The sequence below is a fragment of the Balaenoptera physalus genome, assembly GCF_965194825.1.
Source record: "Balaenoptera physalus genome assembly, chromosome: 16".
NCBI lineage: Eukaryota > Metazoa > Chordata > Mammalia > Artiodactyla > Balaenopteridae > Balaenoptera > Balaenoptera physalus.
The window spans coordinates 11,386,061-11,405,907 of NC_138898.1; the positions used below are offsets into that span (position 1 = coordinate 11,386,061).

General features: G+C 52.5%; 1 protein-coding gene across 1 annotated transcript; it reads right to left on the reverse strand.

Annotated features, from left to right (window-relative positions):
* Positions 1-12,614: 12,614 nt before the first annotated feature.
* CEBPB (CCAAT enhancer binding protein beta) lies at positions 12,615-14,671 on the reverse strand. Its single transcript, XM_082430493.1, has 2 exons — positions 13,083-14,671; positions 12,615-12,923 (listed from the first exon to the last, which is right to left on the reverse strand). Exon 1 carries the CDS (start codon positions 14,277-14,279, stop codon positions 13,242-13,244), a length of 1,038 nt encoding a protein of 345 aa, XP_082286619.1. The 5' UTR covers positions 14,280-14,671; the 3' UTR covers positions 12,615-12,923; positions 13,083-13,241.
* Between the last annotated feature and the right edge of the window lie 5,176 nt (positions 14,672-19,847).

Genomic DNA, 19,847 nt, shown 5'->3' on the forward strand with positions numbered 1-19,847 from the left:
CTATTGCTGGAAAATAGGGATAATAAAAGCTCCCACCTCCTAGAGCTGTTACAAGGATTAAATGACACAACCTAAGGCCTGCTTTTGTAATTATTATCTCTCCTGCATTTGGAGGGAGGGCCAGGCATGGGGCCGAAGAACAAACACACGGCTGTCCCCACCCAGACCTGTCTCTTGGGCCCTAACCCTCACCCTGCCTCCTAGAACTTGCAACCAAGATGCACAGAGAGACAGGGGTATGCAGGAGCCCAGAATTCTAGTCAGACCAGACTGGAGGCCCCTTCGTGCTGCCTCAGCTTGATCCCATGAGGGATGGGGACCCGAGGCCCTGAGAGTACAGAGTACATTCCCCAACGTCACCCAGCGAGCCAGTAGGGACTCAGCCCGGCCGCTGCATCCTCCACACCAGGGGTTTTCAACCCAGGGGGATTTTTTTCCCCCCAGAGGACACTTGGCAATGTCTGGAGACGTTTTTGGCTGTCACAGCTGGGGGCAGTGATGCTACTGGCATCTAGTGAGTAGAGGCCAGGGGTGCTGCAATGCCCAAGAGCCCCACAACAAAGAATGATCCTGCCCCACACGCCAATAGTGCCAAGGTTGAGAAACCCTGGTCCACACTGAACTAATGACAGCAGGCACCAGATGAGCCCTGGCCAACTTACGTTGCCTAGTTTCTCCCAGGACCCAACTGGCTGCAAAGAAAAGACAGTTTGAACCTTCAGCAACGTCTAGGGCTTAAAAAGAGGAGTCCCCATTGCACAAATGGGGGTTTTCTGCCTCAGTCTCTTTTTTCCTGAGTCCACAAGGGTTCAGATCAGTGCTGTTGGAGAGGGTTTGAGGATGTACAACCTCTGGGGAGCTGGATGGTAGGAGCTTACAGGGGCATCAGGAGCCCTGGCCTGGAAATCCAGGGATCCATGGGGCGGGGAATCTTAAACCACCTGTGGCAGCCAGATTGCTGGGTAGGGGTGGTTACACCCTGAGATTATGTCTTCATTTCTGGGTTCTGATTTTTTTTTTAAATTTATTTATTTTTGGCTGCGTTGGGTCCTCGTTGCTGCGCGCGGGCTTTCTCTAGTTGCGGCAAGCGGGGGCTACTCTTCGTTGCGGTGCGTGGGCTTCTGATCGCGGTGGCTTCTCTTGTTGTGGAGCACGGGCTCTAGGCACGCGGGCTCAGTAGTTGTGGCTTGCGGGCTCTAGAGCGTAGGCTCAGTAGTTGTGGCGCATGGGCTTCGTTGCTCCGCGGCATGTGGGATCTTCCCGGACCAGGGCTCTAACCCGTTTCCCCTGCGTTGGCAGGCAGATTCTTAACCACTGCACCACCAGGGAAGACCTGGGCTCTGATTTTATAGAATCTGAGGATCCAGGTGGTTCTAGTTCTGGGCAGAGAGAGACAACTAGCACTGGCATGTAGCAGATTCTCAGTAAACAATTTGTAGGCAAAATGAATTGTGATAATAATTGATATTTATTGAATATTTACTATGTGCCAGGCACTGCTCTAAGCATTTCACTTGTATCATCTTACTTAATCTCACCACACCTATGAGGTAGGTACTATTACTGCCATCCCCACTTTGCAGAAGAAAAAACCGAGGTACAGAGAAGTTAAGGCACTTACCCAAAGTCACAAGCTGTTAAGAGGAACATGAATGGATGAATGGATGAATGAATGAATGAAATGAAATGAAATGAATACCAGTCCCCATCTATATTAGCATTTTTCCTTCAAACATTACTGAATCAAAAGTCTGGTTACAACTCTTCTTGGGGCATAACAACCCCAGTCCAACTCCCCCGACTCCCTGGTCCTCTCCAGAGGGAGAGGTCAGCCCCTCTCCCTCTCACTGCCTTAAGGATTGTGTCCCCATACCTGAGCCTGAGGTAGAGACTTATGCCACAAAGGCCTAGGGACCCTATTTTAATGGGACCCTTTTGTTTATCAAGGGCTTATTTTCCACCAAGCTCCATGCTACACAACAGTCAGGAATGTGAAAGACCCATTGCACAGACGAGGAAACTGAGGCTTAGAAGGGGAGGTCATTTATTCCAGGTCAAACATCTAAGTGACAAACACCTAGTGACCCACACCCATCTGACTCGTGAGCCCCACAGGGAGACAGAAGGAACAAAGGGCGATGAGGAAAAAGTGACATTGGCAGGGGGATCATGAACAGTCAACCTCATCCCTCGATCACAGTCTCCCCCAAACTCCATCTCAGCATCCAGACAACCTAACCTACACAGAGACACATTCAGTGACATCATTACAGTGTTTGTGGCTGTGGGGGCTTGGAGACCACATCAGTGTCCATCATAAGGGGAAAAGTACATTAAAATGTGGCAGATACATCAGAGGAATGCTATGCATCAGAGTAAAAGGCAATGAAGAGCGGCATGGAGACATCTCTAAAACATAGTCTTCCAGGAATGGATTTGATGTGGTTGTCCCCTATAGTATTGCCTGAGCTAGAAAAAGGTCGGAAACAACTTAAATGTCCATCAAAAGAGGACTGGTTCAATAATTATGGTACATCCGTGCAATGGAATATTGTGTGATCATTAAAAAGACTGAGGCAGCTCTACAGTAGCACTGATATGAACAACCTCCAAGATACACTGTTCAATGAAGAAAGCAAAGTACAGACCACGATGGAAAGCGCTACAACGTGATGTGTGTAAATATCGTGTGCATGTGCTCCACCTCACACAGACCATCTGAAACAAGAAAAACTGCTGGGAACTGCAGTGACCTCTGGGGAAGGGAACTGAGAGTGTGAGGGCTGAAGTGAGAGGCAGACCAACTTTTCACTGCAAACCCTTTCATACCTTTTGGAATTTTTAACAATGAGCATATATTATATATTTGAATTAAATAAATTTAAAAGAAAAATGCATAGATGCCATGGGGGAGTTCAACTGAAATCATCCACAAGAGAGGTGACATAGTGTGGGGATCACAGGAGGGTAAGGAGGGCGTCCATCTGGGGAGGGGGGCCAAGGGTGTGTGTGCAGAGACAGAAAATTGGTTACACGCAGGGGACTGTCAAGTAAATATATTGAGGATAATGGGAGCCAATTTTCTCACTGTTGAAAAGAGAGTTCCTAATATGGAAAGAGAGAAAACAAGAATAAATGTTGTGGTGATGAACTGGAACCAGAGTTACCAGCTGTAAACTCACAGTCTTCTAAATAGATGATAGATGATAATGATGAAGATAGATAGACAGATGCAGAAATAATATGGATGTAAATATACGTCTATATACATATATTTATATATATATACACACACACAGTCCTAAGAGAGCCTGGGGGTAGGGACACCTCAGCAGCAATGAGCACACTTCCTGCCAAGATGTTGGCTTCTAAATACTGTTCTCTACTAAAAGGAGCCCGGGCTCCTAGGAGAAATGGCTAATTCCAGGGCTGGAGCAGGGAAAGCACTAGCTGAACCTGGAACACCTCCTGCCAGAAGGTAAGAGAAGTGCTCAAAGAACGATGGGGACATGTCAAGAGGGCAAAGAAGCTCAAAAAAATACACTAATCATTGAAAGTTTGATGAGGAACGGGATATTTACATGGTTTCAAAGTACCTCCCCTCAAACAGTTATTAATTGCAAAGGGGAAAAAAGTAACTTTACAGATGTGAATTCCCCCAGCTCTCTCTCCAATCAAGCGATCAAAGTGAACACCATCCTCACCACAAGGAAAAAAAATTTTGTAACCATGTGAGGTGATGGGTGCTCACTGAACTTACTGTGGTGATCGCTTCACTACGTGTACATGGATCAGATCGCCCTGCTGTACACCTTAAACTTACGTGATGTTATACAGCAATTACTCCTCAGCAAAACTGGGGAAGGGGGAGTAAACACCATCAACAACAGGACAAAGAGAAGAACACAGCATCACTTCTGTGATTTATATGCCTGACCTGAAGACGCATGACCTGAATCCAACCACAAGGAAACAACAGGCAAACCGGGTGAGAGACATGCTATAAAATAGCTGGCCTGTCATCCTCAGAAGTGTCAAGGTCATGAAAATCAAGGGAAGACTGAGGAGCTGCTCTAGATTAAAGGAGACTGAAGAGACATGGCAACTAACTACAGCATGTGATTCTGAACTGGATCCCTTCACTGGACATTATCAGGGCAACTGGTGAAACTTGAATGGGTCTGAGTACATGGCAGTAATGTACAATGTTAATTTCCTGATTTTGATGGTTATGTTGTGGTTATATAGAAAATATCCTGTTTGTAGGAACTATATACCAAAGTATCAGGGGGTGATCAGGCAACAGGTCAGGTCAACAATTGATTCTCAAATAATTCAGGAAAAAAAATGTTCTTTGTACCACGTTTGTAACTTTTCTATAAATTTGAGATCTTTTTCAAAATAAAGAGTGCTAGAGACTGAATGTTTATGTCCTCCAAAATTCATGTGTGGAAATAACTCAATGTGAGGGTATTTGGAGGTAGGGTCTTTGGGAAGTGATTAGGTTTCATTAGGAATAAGATTAGTTCCCTTATAAAGAGACCCTGGGGACCTCCCTTGCCCTTTCCGCCATGTGAGGACACGGCATCTATGAATCAGGAAGCAGGACCTCACCAGACACCAAATCTGATGGCAATTTGATCTTGAACTTCTCAGCATGCAGAACTGTGACAGATAAATTTCTGTTGTTTATAAGTCACTCAGTCTATGGCATTCTGTTTTGGCAACCAAACTGACCAAGAAAGAAAGATTTTTTCAAACAGAAAAAAAGCAAGAAACGGAATAATATCTAGGATTGAATATGATTAATAGGAATTAAACACATACTCATAGCATTTCCTATGACTCAGTAAGGCACTCCTAGGTATATGCCCCACTGAAATATGTACATATGTTCACCAAAGACATGTATTCTAGAATGTTCATTGCAGCCCCAATTCTAAAGACCTAAAAGCTGGAAACAACCTAAATGTCCCTCAGCAATAAAATGGGTAAATGTATTGCGGTATCTCCATACAGTGGAATTCTGTTCAGTAACAAAGAGGAACGGCGCTGAGACACACAGAAACTTGGATCAATGCTGCAGTTACAATACTGAATAAAAGGAGTCAGACACACAAGAATGCATATCGTGTGATTCCATTTATATAAAGTGCAGAAATAGGCAAAATTAATGTTTGCGGTTAGAAATCAGGATAATGATTACCCTGAGGTGGTGGGGGTGACTAGAAGGGGCTTCTGGGGTTCTGAAATGGTCTGTTTTCGGATCTGGGTGCTGGTTACACGCATGGGTCCACACGGGGAAAATCCATTGAGCGGTGTACCTATGTTGTGTGTCCTTTCCTGTATGTGAATATTTCACTAGGAAGAAAAGACATAAAACGATGAGATGCGTAAATAAGGGTAGACATTAACCACATTGGGGTGAGGGCTATGAGAAGTGGGTGGAATGGATGTGGGGAGCCAGAATGAAGGCAGAAAATAAAACAAAATGCAATGCAGACCTTGAAAGGACTGACAGCAATCTCGTCCTAAGAACTGGGAAGCGTGATTAGTTACTGTTCTACACCTGAGTTTCAAGACGCAAGGAAGAAATGGGTCCCCATCATCTGTATGTCCCTCACCAACCCATGAGAGATTCAGCAAGGTGAGCTTGATGACCAGCCCCATTCGGCATGAGAGGACTGAGGCCTGGCTTGGGTAAAGCAGCCCAGGCAGCCCCAACTCCTACCTCAGTTCTCTCTCCTCTACAGCCTACTGACCCCCACCCACCAGTTTCTCTGAGGAGCCATCTTCCTCCCTGGCCACCTCCAACCTCCAGGGCTCCAAGGGCTGGGGCCTGTGAGGCAGGAACCTGGTGACAGCTGTAAAAATAAAAACTCACCTGCCCACAGGTGTGTGGGAGTCTGTAGGAGTCTCTGGCCTACAGACTCACCTCGCAGAGATCCCAGCTGGGCAGGCCCCAGGCAGGCTGGTCAAGTGCCTCCCAGCACCGGTAGGCCAAGGGCTCAGTGGAGCAGAGGGGTTATTTGGGGTGGTGTGGGGTATCTGGTCCCAGTGCAGCTGCCAACACTCTGTGAGCTGCAGCAGGGGCTGACCCTCTCTGTTTTCAAACTGAGGGCCTCCTTGGTGGATCACATATGGAAAGTGGGGAGCAGGATTTGAGCTCACTGGGGTTAGCAGAAGAGATTCTGTCCATTCCAAGGGCCTGATTCAAGCCTGCCCTAATAGGCACTGAGATTCAGTCTCAGAGGAGACACCTGAGGACAGGCAGAAAACTGTCATGACAGATATCTTCATGCATTACTTCTGTAATTAAAATGAATTGAAAGAAATCCTTCCACCACATCTGATGGGAATTATTCTTCCTAAGCAAAGAGCAAGCCCCTCGTTTTGAGCTCATGTGCAATAGTATCAGTAGAACATTCTCAGACAAGGAAGCACTGGGGCATCACTAAGAAACGCAGGTCACAAAATAGCTCACATAGGTAGATTCTGTTTTGGCAAATATATCAGTTAGAAATAGATTCAGCTGCCAGTCACAGGAAGCCAAAATGTCAGAGACCTCAATAAGCACAGATTTATTTTTCTATCATGTAAACAAGTCCAGAGCAAGGAAGACAAGGACTGGTATTGCTGTTCCATCACCATCAAAAACCCAAATGCCTTTTATCTTTTGGTTTCACCACTCTCAGCACTCTCTCCATGTTTCAATGTCTGCCTCATGTTCAAAATGGTCCTTGAAGCTCCAGCCATCACCTTCCAGGCAGGAAGCAGAAAGAGAGGGGATTGGGGGGATTGCAGAGGAAGGAGGCAAAAGGGAATGTATCTCACAGCTGAGTCAGCCCATTTTAAGGAACGTTCCTGGAAACCTCACCTACAACCTCTATTTATATCTTATTGGTCACCCCTAGCTGCAAGAGAAGCTGGGAAATGTAGTCTTAGTAGGGCACTTGCCCCCAACCATAGAGAGGTCCCATTGTTAAGGAGGAAAGGGGGATAGTGTGTGAGTATCAAACAGATGTTTAGCTACCCTGAAGAAAAAATACACATAGAACAAAAATTCTGGAAGGAAATAACTGCTGCATACAGAGGTCTCTCTCTCTCTACAATCACCCTGCATGAATTAACCTGTCAAAACTCTACCAAACACTATAAAGAATTTTATTCTCTTCTTGTTACAGATGGGGAAACTGAGACACAGCGAGATACAGTCACTTGCCCCAAACCACACAGCCAGGAAATGGTAACTTCAGAATTAGAATACAGGCAGCCAAATTCTAGCATCTGGGCTCTCAACCCACCAAGATGCTAATGATGTAATTAATAACAATGATGATGGCTAATTCTTACTGTGTGCTGGCACTGCTCGAAATATGTTGCATGGATTAACTCATTTAATCCTCACAACAACTTTATGAGGCAGGTACGATCATTATTCCATTTTAGAAACAAGGACATTAAGGCACAGAGAGGTAAACTGACTTGCCCAAGGCCACACAGCAAGTGTTAACAGGGTTTATTTCTGGGTAGCAGAATTATGGGTGCTTTTTATTCCCTTCTTTTATTGATACTCTGTATTCTCTAACCCTCCCACCATGATCGTACACTACTTAGGAAATCAAATAAAAAGAAAACACCCCTCCTTGAGTCCAGCCTCCTGCCTTCCCCCTAGCCACCTACTACCCCACCCAGAGGCCTCAGGGAGGCCTGGCCCCGCCTCCCTCCCCAGCCTCCCCTCTCCCCTCCTCAGTGCCCTCTCCCCTGCAGTCCCCGCTTCCCAAAGAACTCTCCCTCTCTTGGCTCCCAGCCTTTGCTCCTCCCTTACCCGACGCCTGGCATGCCCTTCCCCTCATTCCTGCCTGGTGAACAGCTCCCTACGGCTCCAGGCCCTGGGTCAGAGGATCCTCACCCACAAGGTCTCCTGGGCCCAGGCAGGCAGGCTCCTTCCGCTCTTCACCCACTGCACTTTGCCTAATCCAGAGGCCGAGGGACATGTTTCATCCCATCGACAAACGTGTCAAGGGCTTTCTGGGTGCCAAGCCCTGGCAGGGACACCTGCTCATTCATCCTCATAACAACCTCTCTGAGCCTCACCCTGGCCTCCATGGCCCTGCAAGAAAGACCCTGCACCCCTCTGTCCTCCTCTCCCCACTCGACCCCTGGCTGCCTCTACTCTAGCCATACTGGCGCCTCACTCTTCCCCTGACACGCTGAGCTTGGTCCTGTCTCAGGGCCTTTGCACCTGCTGCTCCTTCTGCCTGGAATGCTCTCTAAACACTCTCCCCAGTCACCCTCTACCACTTTCTCCAAGGCCTTAACACAGTCTGAAATTAGCCTGCTAATCCATCATCCATCTCCCCCAGCAGAATGTCAGCCCCAGGGATACAGGGACTGTCTTGGGCTCACTTGACGCCAGCTGAATATGTGAACGGAAGCTCTTTGTTCATGGGTGAGGAAGCCCAGGCCCAAATTTGTCAAGAATCTTGCTAGAGGTCACCCAGCAAATACGGGGCAAAACTCAGAGGTTTTTTGTTCCCCTGCATCTTACTCAAAGACGGGCCAAAGAGTACAAAATTGAGGTTTGCCCACCTGTTCCCCCACATGCAGTAACTAGCCGACAGGAAAGTGGCTTCGCCTGGGCCTCAGACAGACATGGATTCAAATCCCAACTTTTCTGCTTTCTGGGCAAGTGATGTCCCTTCTCAGAGCCTCAGGTCTCTACTCTTTGAAACGGGACTCCTACTTCTTGTTCTCAGAGGGCACCTGGGAGGGGCTCAAACTCCAACCCCCAATTCCCCAGCCCACCCTGGCCTGCCTCACCCCCTGCACATGGCTACGGCCAATACAAGGTTGAAAACCCCCAAGGAGGGGCGGCCAGCCGGCCAACCAGCTGGGGCCACTGGGGCTCCATCACTAGTCACCCAGGTGGTCAGCCAGGTCGAGAAAGGACTAAGGGGGTGGGGGGCAGGAGAGGAAAACAGAGCAGATGAGAGGTTTGGGGCCATGGAGGGGGAGGCAGGGGGAGAAGGCCTCGTTCTACTCACTCACCAGTCGTTGGGCCAGTGCCTTCACCTCTCTGTGCCTCAGTTTCCCCAACTAGGGAAGGGGGATGACAAACAGCGCCCAAGTCATTGGATTATCGCAAGGATAAAAGGCACGTAAAGCACACACGATAACACCTGGCGTAGAGTGTGTGCTCAGGAAACCAAGGCTCTTCCCCCCTCACACCTCACCTGGCTCAGGCCTCTGCTCAGACGCCACCTCCTAGGAGAGGCCTTCTTGGACCTCCCCACCCCTCCCTGCCCTACTTTCCTTCCCTCAGAGCCCTTGTCCCCACCTGTCATTACCTTGTTCTAGTTACTAGATACTGTCTGTCTCTCCCCATAAATTGTCACCTCCATCTTGGTCACCACATGTTCCTAGCACCCAGCATAGGGCCTGACACAGAGCAGGTGCTCAATAAATGTTTACTGAATAAGTAAAAAAAAAAAGTAACTGGACAAATAAATATCTCAGAAACAAGGACAAAACAGTCCCAGGGAAGTCTAGACATGGTTTGGGTGGAGGAGGACACATTCTTTAGGTATTTAGATGGGGAAGTCCCGCTTCTCTTTCCTACCCACAAATTCCACCATTCTTAGCTGTGCAACCTTAGACAGGTCACTTCCCCTCTCTGAGCCTGCTGGCTTGGCAGGAAAATGCCAGCAACAAAAGCCATGGCCTCCAAGAGCACACGGCCCGGCACCCGACAGTGTCTCCAGCTTTTCATTTCTGACACCCACTTCTATCCTTGGTAAGATCACCAGGCTGTGGGGCAACTACACAAGATTATGAGGTGTAAATGTGTTGTCAACTCTCCTGTCCTGAGCGAACATTGGTTGGGCTTCCCAGCTAGCCTCAGTGGTCAATCCCACTAAATGGGTCTGTGGTTAACACGACCAGCCTTCCTGGGCAGTTGGAAGAAATCAGCAAATCCATCTATGCCAAGGTCTTGGCGTGCTATTTTGCACATCATAAACACTGAACTTGCATCCACTATTATTCCTGTTTCTCAAGGCACGTCCCTGGCCTCCTCGTGCTTCACCCCATCCAGCTCTCTTTCTTGTTTCCCAGCTTTTGAACGGACTGGCCCCTCCTCCCTGCAAGCCTTTAGCTCTCCTAGCCTAGTGATCCATAGGGTAGGTGTCCCCCCATTTATGACATTTCCTCAAGTCCTTTGGGCACAGCTCTGGCCACAGTGCTCCCACAGGCCACCAGGACCACCATCAGAGCCCTCAACCTGTTAACTGTTTCTCCAAGCCCTCCTCAGGGGTAGTCAGATGGGATTGGGTTCAAACTCCCTTAATGTTGCTCCCAAACTGTGAAACCATAAGCAAGCCACTTAACTCTGGCACTTGGGGTGCCTAAGCCGGGGGTGGGGCAAGGAGCCCTCCAGCAAGGGCCCAGGATTTGGGGTGGGGGCTGGGATGACCAGCCAGGCTCTCAGCCCTAAGCTTTCCCCAGAGACTTGGGAGTCGGACTTAGCTTCCTAACTGGCTCCACCCTTGCTCTACCTGAGCACTAACCTCACTACTGTGGGCCTCAGTTTACTTTTGTAAAACCAGTGGAGCACCTTCCCTGGGTGCTTATGCAGATTATAGGGAGGGTGTGAGTGTGTAAAGAGCTGCACTCAACACTCGTTCTCAGGCGGCACTCAGGAAAGGGGAGCCTGGGGGTCACTCTTTGACCAGGCTGCCCCCCTCGCACCACCTCTGCGTCCTCTGGTGACAACAGTGGGTGAGCAGCAGGCACCAGCCAGCTCTCCATGACCAAAGGAGTGGGGATTAGAGAGGTTCGTTCCTAAATGGCAGCTCCCCTCCCCACCAAAAGACTGAGCTACCTCCTTCCCTAGGTCCAGCCCCCAGGCTCTGCCCTTCAGCAGGTAAATCCTAGAGGCAGTTGGGCCGATGTGCTGGTGCTGATACTGGGCTGACTTTGAGGTTCCAGGTTCCCATCAGTCATCAGGCCGCCCAGGATAAGACCTGTCCAGGGCCACACTGGATGCCCAGGACCAAAGAGAGGTTATTTGTGCCCAGCGCTCTGTACAGCCCTCAGGCCACGAACAGGAGACACTAGGGTTAGAGAGATGGTGTCTGCCTTGATCCTCAGCTCCATGACGGTGGGGGCTGAGCGCCTCTGTTTCCCATATCCTGGCCTCCCACGGGGAAGGAACATCCAGGCCTCCAAAGGGAAAGGGAGGGCAAAAGCATTTCCCCCTTCTCAAACCACAAAATCAGCAGCTGCTCCCAAGATCCCAGGCTGCCCCAGGCCCTCAGCAAACTAAGCTATGCAGCCCCCCATTCCACCCTCCTTCCACCCCTGAATTCCTAGAGCAGGGGGCCCCCAAACCAGTTTCTCACCCTTTGGGATTTGACAGCCAAAAGGCTGTTCCACGGCTCTAAAAGCAGGCCTTGTAATGGTAGCAACCTCTCCAAAGGTTGCTGTGAGGTTTAAATGAGATGGGGCAGGTCCAGGGTTTACTGGACACTGGCCCCTGGCAAGCGCTGGCCATGCTCGCGCTGCGCTTTAGACTCAAGTGCCAAATGCCAGGAGCCTCCCAGAGAAAAATAATAACAAGAGCAAACGCTTATATAACACCTCCTGCGTGCCAGGCACCGTGGGACGCTGTACGTGTATCCACCAACCCCTCCGTCTACATCCTCAACTCTCAGGAATGCTGTCCAGGGCTGGAATAGGGGTGGAGGTGCAGTGCGAAGGGGCGGGCGGGAGGGTATCAGGGGGCAGGGAAAAAGCCTTGCCTGGGGCCATTTCTGTCCCAGGGAATCAGGGACTGCAGCCCTGGGTTCACACCTGGGCTCAGCCACCTTGAGCAGGTGAGGTTGGGCCTCAGTGTCCACAACTGGGCAAAGAGGACAAATGGCACATCTCCCACTCCTAGGAAAAGGAGTGGAAGTACAGGAACCCTTCCCCCCACTTCCCCTACCTGGCCCGGATTCTCCCCTCCCACTGGCCAGGGATACAAACACAAGCTAGCCACCCAGGCCACTCTCTTAAAATTACACATACACACACATACATACTATTTTCTAAACAGCCAGCCCCACTTCACTTTCCAAAAGAATCTGCCCCAACTTGGGCTCAGCAGGACCAAGACCTGTATCCCCTCCTCTTTCAGAGTCACAGTTCTGCTGGCTGGGTCCCCAAGCACTGTGCAGAGGTCAGAGCCCTCCAGGCCCATCTAAACCCAAGCCTAGCACTCAGGACCAGCCAGAGGCCCTGCAGGCCCTCCCCAAGCAAGGTTCCGAGTCACTCCTCCCCAGCACCCAGCGGCACTGAGTCACCCTGAAAGCCTGGCCCAGCACTCCTCTGCCCCTCCCCCGCCCCGGCCTGGTACCCCCATCTCCAAGCACAGGCCCTGGGGGAGTAGCAGAAGAGAAAAAGCAGCTGCAACCCCCCCACCCAACCACCTAAAGAGCCAAAAATAATAGCAACTCACACACACACAACAACCCCACACACACCAGAAAAGCAAATATAAAATCATAAATCCAAAATAAAGGGGAAAAAAAAAAATCAAAGCCAACTACTGCCCCCAAAAGGCTCTTTAAACATTCTCAAAAAAAAAAAAAAGTTTATTAAAAGTGTTCTTAATGCTTGAACGGAAAAGATTCCCAAATATACAGATGCCTCTTTTCTCATAGAAATAGATTTTTTTTTATAATACAAAAAAAAAAGACCAAAAAAACAACAACAAAAACAAAAACAACAGCAACAGCAACAACCCCGTAGGAACATCTTTAAGCGATTACTCAGGGCCCGGCTGACAGTTACACGTGGGTTGCGTCAGTCCCGTGTACACACGCGTTCAGCCATGTTTAAACCGATTGCACCAACTTCGAAACCGGCCCGCCCGCCGGCGCCTGGAGAGGGGGCAGAAGGAGAGGCAGAGTTTATCATTCATCTGTACACATAGACATCTCTTCTTTAAATAACACCACGGGCGGGCGGCCCATCTGCATGTGCGGTTGGTGTGGACAAAAATATAGATATATATATATATAATAAAATATTAAAATTACCGACGAGCTCCCCGCGCTGCCAAGTGCCCCAGTGCCAAAGTTTTGCCGGCGCCACCAGGGGCGGGGGCGGGAGCGCGGGCGCTTCCCGGAGTCTCGGTGGCCGCGGCGCGCCCGGCAGCGCGGAGGCCGGCCGGCAGGGGGACGCGCGCGGGGGCCGCGCTAGCAGTGGCCGGAGGAGGTGAGCAGGGGTTCAGGCAGCTGCTTGAACAAGTTCCGCAGGGTGCTTAGCTCGCGCGACAGCTGCTCCACCTTCTTCTGGAGCCGCTCGTTCTCGGCCGTGAGCTCCAGGACCTTGTGCTGCGTCTCCAGGTTGCGCATCTTGGCCTTGTCGCGGCTCTTGCGCACCGCGATGTTGTTGCGCTCACGCCGGATCTTGTACTCGTCGCTGTGCTTGTCCACGGTCTTCTTGGCCTTGCTCTTGACCTGCGAGGGCGCCGGCGCCGCCCCCACATAGCAGGCGGCCGGGGGCGCCTTGGCGTCTGCTGGGCTCGGCGTGCCGGGCGGGCTGGACGACGAGGACGTGGAGAGGCTCCCGCTGCTGCCGCTCGGCACCGCCTGGTAGCCGAGGTAGGCGCGCAGCGCGTACGGGAAACCAGCCGCCATGCCTGCGGCGCCGCCGCCCGGCGCTCCGGCCTCCTCCTTCCGCTTGCAGTCCGCGGGCTCGAAGCCCGGCTCCGCCTTGAGCTCGGCCGGCTGCGGTGGCGGCGGCGGCGGGGGCGGCGGGTGTAGGGGCGCGAAGCAGCCCGGGTGCAGCGCGCCCTTGGCGGCCCCCAAACGCCCCAGGCTCACGTAGCCGTATTCGGCCGCCTTCTTGCAGTTCTTGCCCCCGTAGTCGTCAGAGAAGAGGTCGGAGAGGAAGTCGTGGTGCTGCCCGGAGGAGGCGGGAGCGGGGGCGGGCGCAGGCGGAGCCGCCTCGAAGGTGTCCGTGGCCGGCGCCGGGGCCTGCGGCGCGCCCAGCGGCTCCAGGTATGGACTGAAGTCGATGGCGCGCTCGTGGTCACCGATGCTACCCAGCTCGCCGGCGGGGGGGCGCGGCCCGGGTCTGGCCGCGGGGGGCGCCGCGGGGGCCGCCTTGCCGCCGTACGCAGCAGCCAAGCAGTCCGCCTCGTAGTAGAAGTTGGCCACTTCCATGGATTTAAAGGCAGGCGGCGGCGGCAGGGGGAGACATGCTGGGTCCCAGGCCACCAGGCGTTGCATGAACGCGGGTGCCCGGGGAGGGGGCCTGGGGCTGCCCGCTCCGGCCGGCCCGCAGGTGGCGCGGCCTCCCAGCTCCGAACTGTCGCTGCTGTGTCCCTGATGCTGTTGCCGCTCCCTCCGGCGTGGCCGCTATTAGTGCGGGGGCTGGCGGCTGGCGGCTGGACCCTCGGGTGGGTCCCCTTCCCGGTCCCGTGCGCGGCTCTGACTCGCTAAAGTTTCTCCTGAGCCCGGTTATTTATAAGGCGGGCCATGGCAACGGCTGCGTCACGCCTGGAGGCCGCCCCAGCCCCTCCCCAGGCACGCAGAGGACACGCTGTGGCCGCCCGAGACCCCCGGGAGGGCGGCGGTGGGGCGTGGTGGCCAGACTGGAGACCCGGAGCGCGCCCTCGGGGGTCCCTCGGCCCGGTGGGGGGCGGCATCGCCCCCTGCCCACTCCCACCCGGCGGCCCCGCGATTGGGAGCGAGAGAAGGCGCTAACCCGCCCCCGGACCGCCCCCTCTGGGCTGGAGGCTATACTAGAAGGGAGGGGAGAATCCGGGGAGGGGGCAACGTGATCTTCTTCTCCCACCCCAAACACGGCCGCGGCCCGCCCCCTGCTGGAGGAGGCGCTGGCTTCAGGATCGGCTGCAACCAGTCCCGACTCCCCACCGAAGGGACGCGCTCCAGGCGGGATGCTGGAGACCCCAGCTCTGGCTCCCGGAGAGGGGATCCATCTCCACGGCCCTTCCCTGGGTCCAGCCTCGCCCCTAAACTTGCCCCCATCCCCAGATCTTGGAAGGAGGGAATTTCACACCTGTGGCGACTTCCTGTCTTAAATACCAAGACCTGGGTTTGGGGGCCTGCAGGTCAGGGGCGAGCTCCACTTGGGCCTGTGCCAGGGTCGACCGCGCCCCTCCCCTAGCCCCGCCCACCGCACCTGCCCGCCCCTCAGACCACACCCGGGTCTTCTCCAGCCCCACCACCCCGACATGGGCCCCCGGGAGGGTGGAAGGGGACGGGGATGCTTGGCTCCAACACACTGTGTGACCTTGGGCAAGTCACTTCACTTCTCCAAGCTTCAGTCCGTGAAGGTGTCGTTACTGTTATTATTATTAGTTGTATTACTGTCTCCACCACAGACTCCCAAACCTAAGGCTTACGGCTCTGGGGCACACATCATAAAGAAGGGCCTTCTGCCAGGGTACAAAGAGGCCCAGAGGCCCACAGCACACCCAAGATCACATGGCCTCATGTCCCCCACTGTTCTCGGAAGGAAAGCCCTTGTCCAGGCACCCTCAGACCTATTTGCACCCGAGGCCAAAACACCTGTTTCTGAGGCTGGTGGGGTGGGGGACCAGCCAGGCTCAGGAGGGGCCATGCAGGAGAGAAAAGGGAATTCCCCTATTTTCACCAGGTCCCTACTGGGCGGTGAGGGTGGGCCTGGACCCAGAGTTTGCTTTTTCACCCTGCCAGAAGCATGCCCTTGCTGCCCCTGGTTCACAGATGGGGAAACAAGATGGCCCCCCTGGATCTGAATTTAGGCCTGAGGCCCTCCCTGCAGAGTGGGCTCCGGCGGCCCCTTACCCTCTCCTGAGCCGTTCCGAGGCCATTTGGGCAGCTACTTGGGCCTACCCCTCTGCCACTCCCGGGCCAGGCCGCCCAGGCAGGAGCTCCCAGCCTGCTGGTTGCTGACCCCCAGCCCACTGACCCCAGTCCTGGCCCTGGCGGGCAGGTGGACATTGCTCAACCTTCAGCGTTATCTGCTGAGCTGGGGTGACCTCCGCCCTGGAGAGCTGGAGAAATGACATCTCTTGAGTGCCCTTGGGGGGGTGGGGGGCAGGGAGGAACAGGATGAAACACTGGCCCAGGCTGCTGGCTTTCTAGGCCTTCCCAGCAGCCTCTGGGCCAGAGGGGGAGCCAAGGCCCCAGGGCCACCCAGCCAGGCCTCCCAAGCTGCAAAATGGGACACTCAGGGCTGAGCTTGAGGGCCACTGCCTCCAAGAGGCCCTCCCTGCCCCACCTGCTGGTGAACTTCCTTCCCAGCCCTTATCTCCAGCCACCGTTATCCTAGTTGTCTTGTCTGCCTCAGTCCCACTCCAGACCAACCCCTCCATGAGCGCCAGCCCTCAAATATGGGAACTCCTGGATCAGGCATGCTCAAAATTTACCAGGGAACGAATGCATTTGCTGCTACCTCTGGACCAAGACCGCTGTTTCCCCAGCTCTGCCCAAGGCAGCTCCTCAGGGCTCAGCCCAAAGGTTACCTCCTCTGAGAAGGCCTCCCTGACCTGCCCATCGAAAGTCCTAGGCCCTTGATCACTCCTTTCGCATCCCCCTGCTTCATCTCCTTCACCATTCTCAATTACAATCAACATTATCTCACCTACGCATCTTGATTTCTGTCCCCACTGCCCTCTCCCATTGTCAGCTCCAACAGGGCCAGGACTTTTGTTTGTTTTATTCACTGCGGTTCCCCCAGTGCCTAGAACAGTGCCTGGTACACAGGAGGTGCTCAATAAATGGAGGAGGCTGAGAAGGTGAGGTTCCCCCCACCATTAGCTGGGCTGTGTGACCTCAGACAAGATGGCTCCCCTCTCTGAGCTTCAGCACCCACCCCCACCTCTCAGGGTTCTGGGGAGATGCAGTGAGACCTGGGGAGTCTGCAGCTAATTTGTGTGTGTCCTCACACAATCTTTCACCCTCTCTGAGCCATATTTTAAGCTCTTTACATATATTAACTCATTTAATCCTCCCTATAACTGGTAGGAAGCAGGTAGTATTATTATCTCCGCTTTACGAATGAGAAAACTGAGGCCCAGCAGAGCTAAGTGTGTCCCAGGTCACATTCAAGGGGTGGGAAGGATTAAAGTCTTTCCAGCCCAACCTCCCGCTTTGGGTTTGTAACAAATCATAACGGGTCTGGCCATGGGAGCCCCATTTTCCAAATGGAAAAGCTGAGGCTCAGATAAGGGCAGTTGGGGTCACACAGCAAGTCAAGGGGCAACCCAGACCCTGGGGACCAGCCCCCAAGGACCCGACTCAGTCCCATTGGGGTCTTGCCCTTCTGACCTCACCTAACAAATACTGAGCCTTTTGCTTCCCACCCTGCCCTGGCCTGACAGTGAAATCAGTGGCAGTTCCCACCCCAGTGCCACCCTAGGTGTCCTGCAGGGAGGCTGCGTGCACGGGTGACGTAAGCCCTTGTTTTCACAAGGTTCGTTGCTCAACAGGCCCTGCCTGCTGCCCCACGATTAATGCCCAGCCTTTCCCCGAGGACGGCGGTGATGTGAGCTGAACCACTATGGCCCAGAGGCCTGGAGCACGCCCCAGCGGGCCTGCAGGCAGCAAGGGCCCAGAAACCAGGATCCACCTGACACCACCCACAGTGACTTCTCCCAGTTACCGTCTGGCATAGGTGTTTGTAGGAACCTGGGGCGGGGAAGGGTCTCAAAATGGCAGCCAGCAGCCCTATCCAACCCAGAGACGTGTTCAGCTTGACCCCATAGTGTTTTGCTCCAGATTTTTTGTTTGTTTTGTTCTTTAATGAATGTATTGCCAACATTTAAAAAGCAAGACACTTAACATCAAAATTCAAACTTCCAGCTTCTCTTGTAAAACCGGAAGCCGTGGGCCGGGACCACATGGCTAGGAGTGGTGGGCAGGAGCCTGGCGGGGACTGTGGAAGAACAGGCACTTCCTACCCAGATACATGCCCCTCCTCTGCCCCCAAACTGCTTTCAGAATTCCTTCTCCCAGTCTCTGCAGCTTTTCTTTAGCCCCATTTCCAGGAGGAAACCAAGGCACCTTGCCCAAAGGGAGTGCCATTGTTGCTTCCTTGACAGAGAGAGGTGAAAGGGCTTAGAAATCAGCCAGCAGGTCGAAAAATAAGGCTGAAGGGGGAACCATCAGAGATGGTCCATGGAGATTGTCTCTAGTGGATTTGGAGTTGGGGGTTGCGGGGAAGGACTTCTGTTTCTGCTCTGTACCCTCCTGGCTGTGGCACCCTCTAGACCTCAATCCCTGGTCTATTAAATGCGGGTAATTATATCCCCTCTCTCTTGGGCGTCTGGGCCTACTGTTCCCCCTCACACTGACCCACCTTGACACATGAGAGTGAATTACCTCCCCTTAGCCCCACAGAGGGCCTGACCTCGCAAGTCATGATAACCTCACAAATCAGGCAGGTGGGAAACAGGCCTAGAGTGGGTTAGGACTTCCCCCACCCAGGATCACAGTGAACTGGTAGAAAAGCTGAACTTAAAAGCCAGATTTCCCCTGATTCCTATGTCCGAGATTTTTCCCACCATGCCTCCTCTTTGAGACCTCACTTTCCCCGCCTGCCGAATGGTACCTAGATTAGATCCCCGAGTGCTGCCAGGTCCAGTGTCCTGGGATGCAGAATTTTGGAGTCCTGGGATACCCTTGGCGCCGGCTAGTGAAACTTGCCTGGGCATATGCTGCCACCATGTGGCAAGCTCTGGGAATGCAGGAGTGATTTAAATGAATTTTTTTGATGGAGGACCTACTGGGTACTTTGCTTATGGGATATAGAGGTCAGCACTATGGATATAATAGATGCTCACAGGATAAGAGCAAGCCATCACTGAAAGAAATAAAAATGTCCAACAAACAGACGAAAGGTACTCACTTTCATTTAGTCATTCATCAAATATTTTTTGGCACCTGAGCAACCTGGTTAAAAATATTTAAAAGATGCATTCTCTTTGACTCACAATTCCATTTCTGGAAAATTTGCCTAAATAAACATTCATAAATGTGTGTAAAAAAAACATTTTGGGCACTTACTGTGGCTCATGCCCTAGACACATATTCATGAACAAGACAGAAGTGATTCCTATTCTCATGAAGTTGATATTCCTCTTGGGGAAGACAAACAATAACCAAGATAAATGAGTCAACTATACAAAGTGTTATATTCTGGTAAGCACCATGGAGAAAAATACAGCAGAGGAGGAGCGTGGGGAGTGTTGGGGGATTTTATTTTAACTTTAGACTGGTCCAGGGAGGCCTCATTTAAGTGACAGGCGAGCAAAAACATGAATGCAGTGAGGGAGTGGGCCATGCAGATAGCAGCAGCGAGAAGAGCAAGTGCAGAAGCCCTGAGGTAGAAGCATGCCTGGCCCATGTAGTCGCTGTGGGTGGAGTACAGGGGAAGTAGCGGGAAATTATCTCACAGAAATAGTGGAGGCCATATCACACAAGGGTTTGTGGGCCACTGTAAAGACTTGGGCTTTTACTTTGGGTTAGTGGGAGCCATGGAGAGTTCTGAGCAGAGGAGGGACAGTATCAGACTTCGGTTCTAATGGAATCCCTCTGGCTGCCTATGAGGGATGGACTGTCCTGGAGGCAAGGGCAGAAGCAGGGAGCCCAGTGAGGAGGTAACTGGAGTCATGAAAGCAGATGACAGGGGACTCCACCAAGCCATGGAGGTGGTGAGAAATAGTCTGAATCTATTTTAAAAGTAGAACCTGGGACTTTCCTGGTGGTCCAGTGGTTAAGACTCCACGCTCCCAATGCAGGGGGCCGGGGTTTGATTCCTGATCAGGGAACTAGATCCCGCATACCACA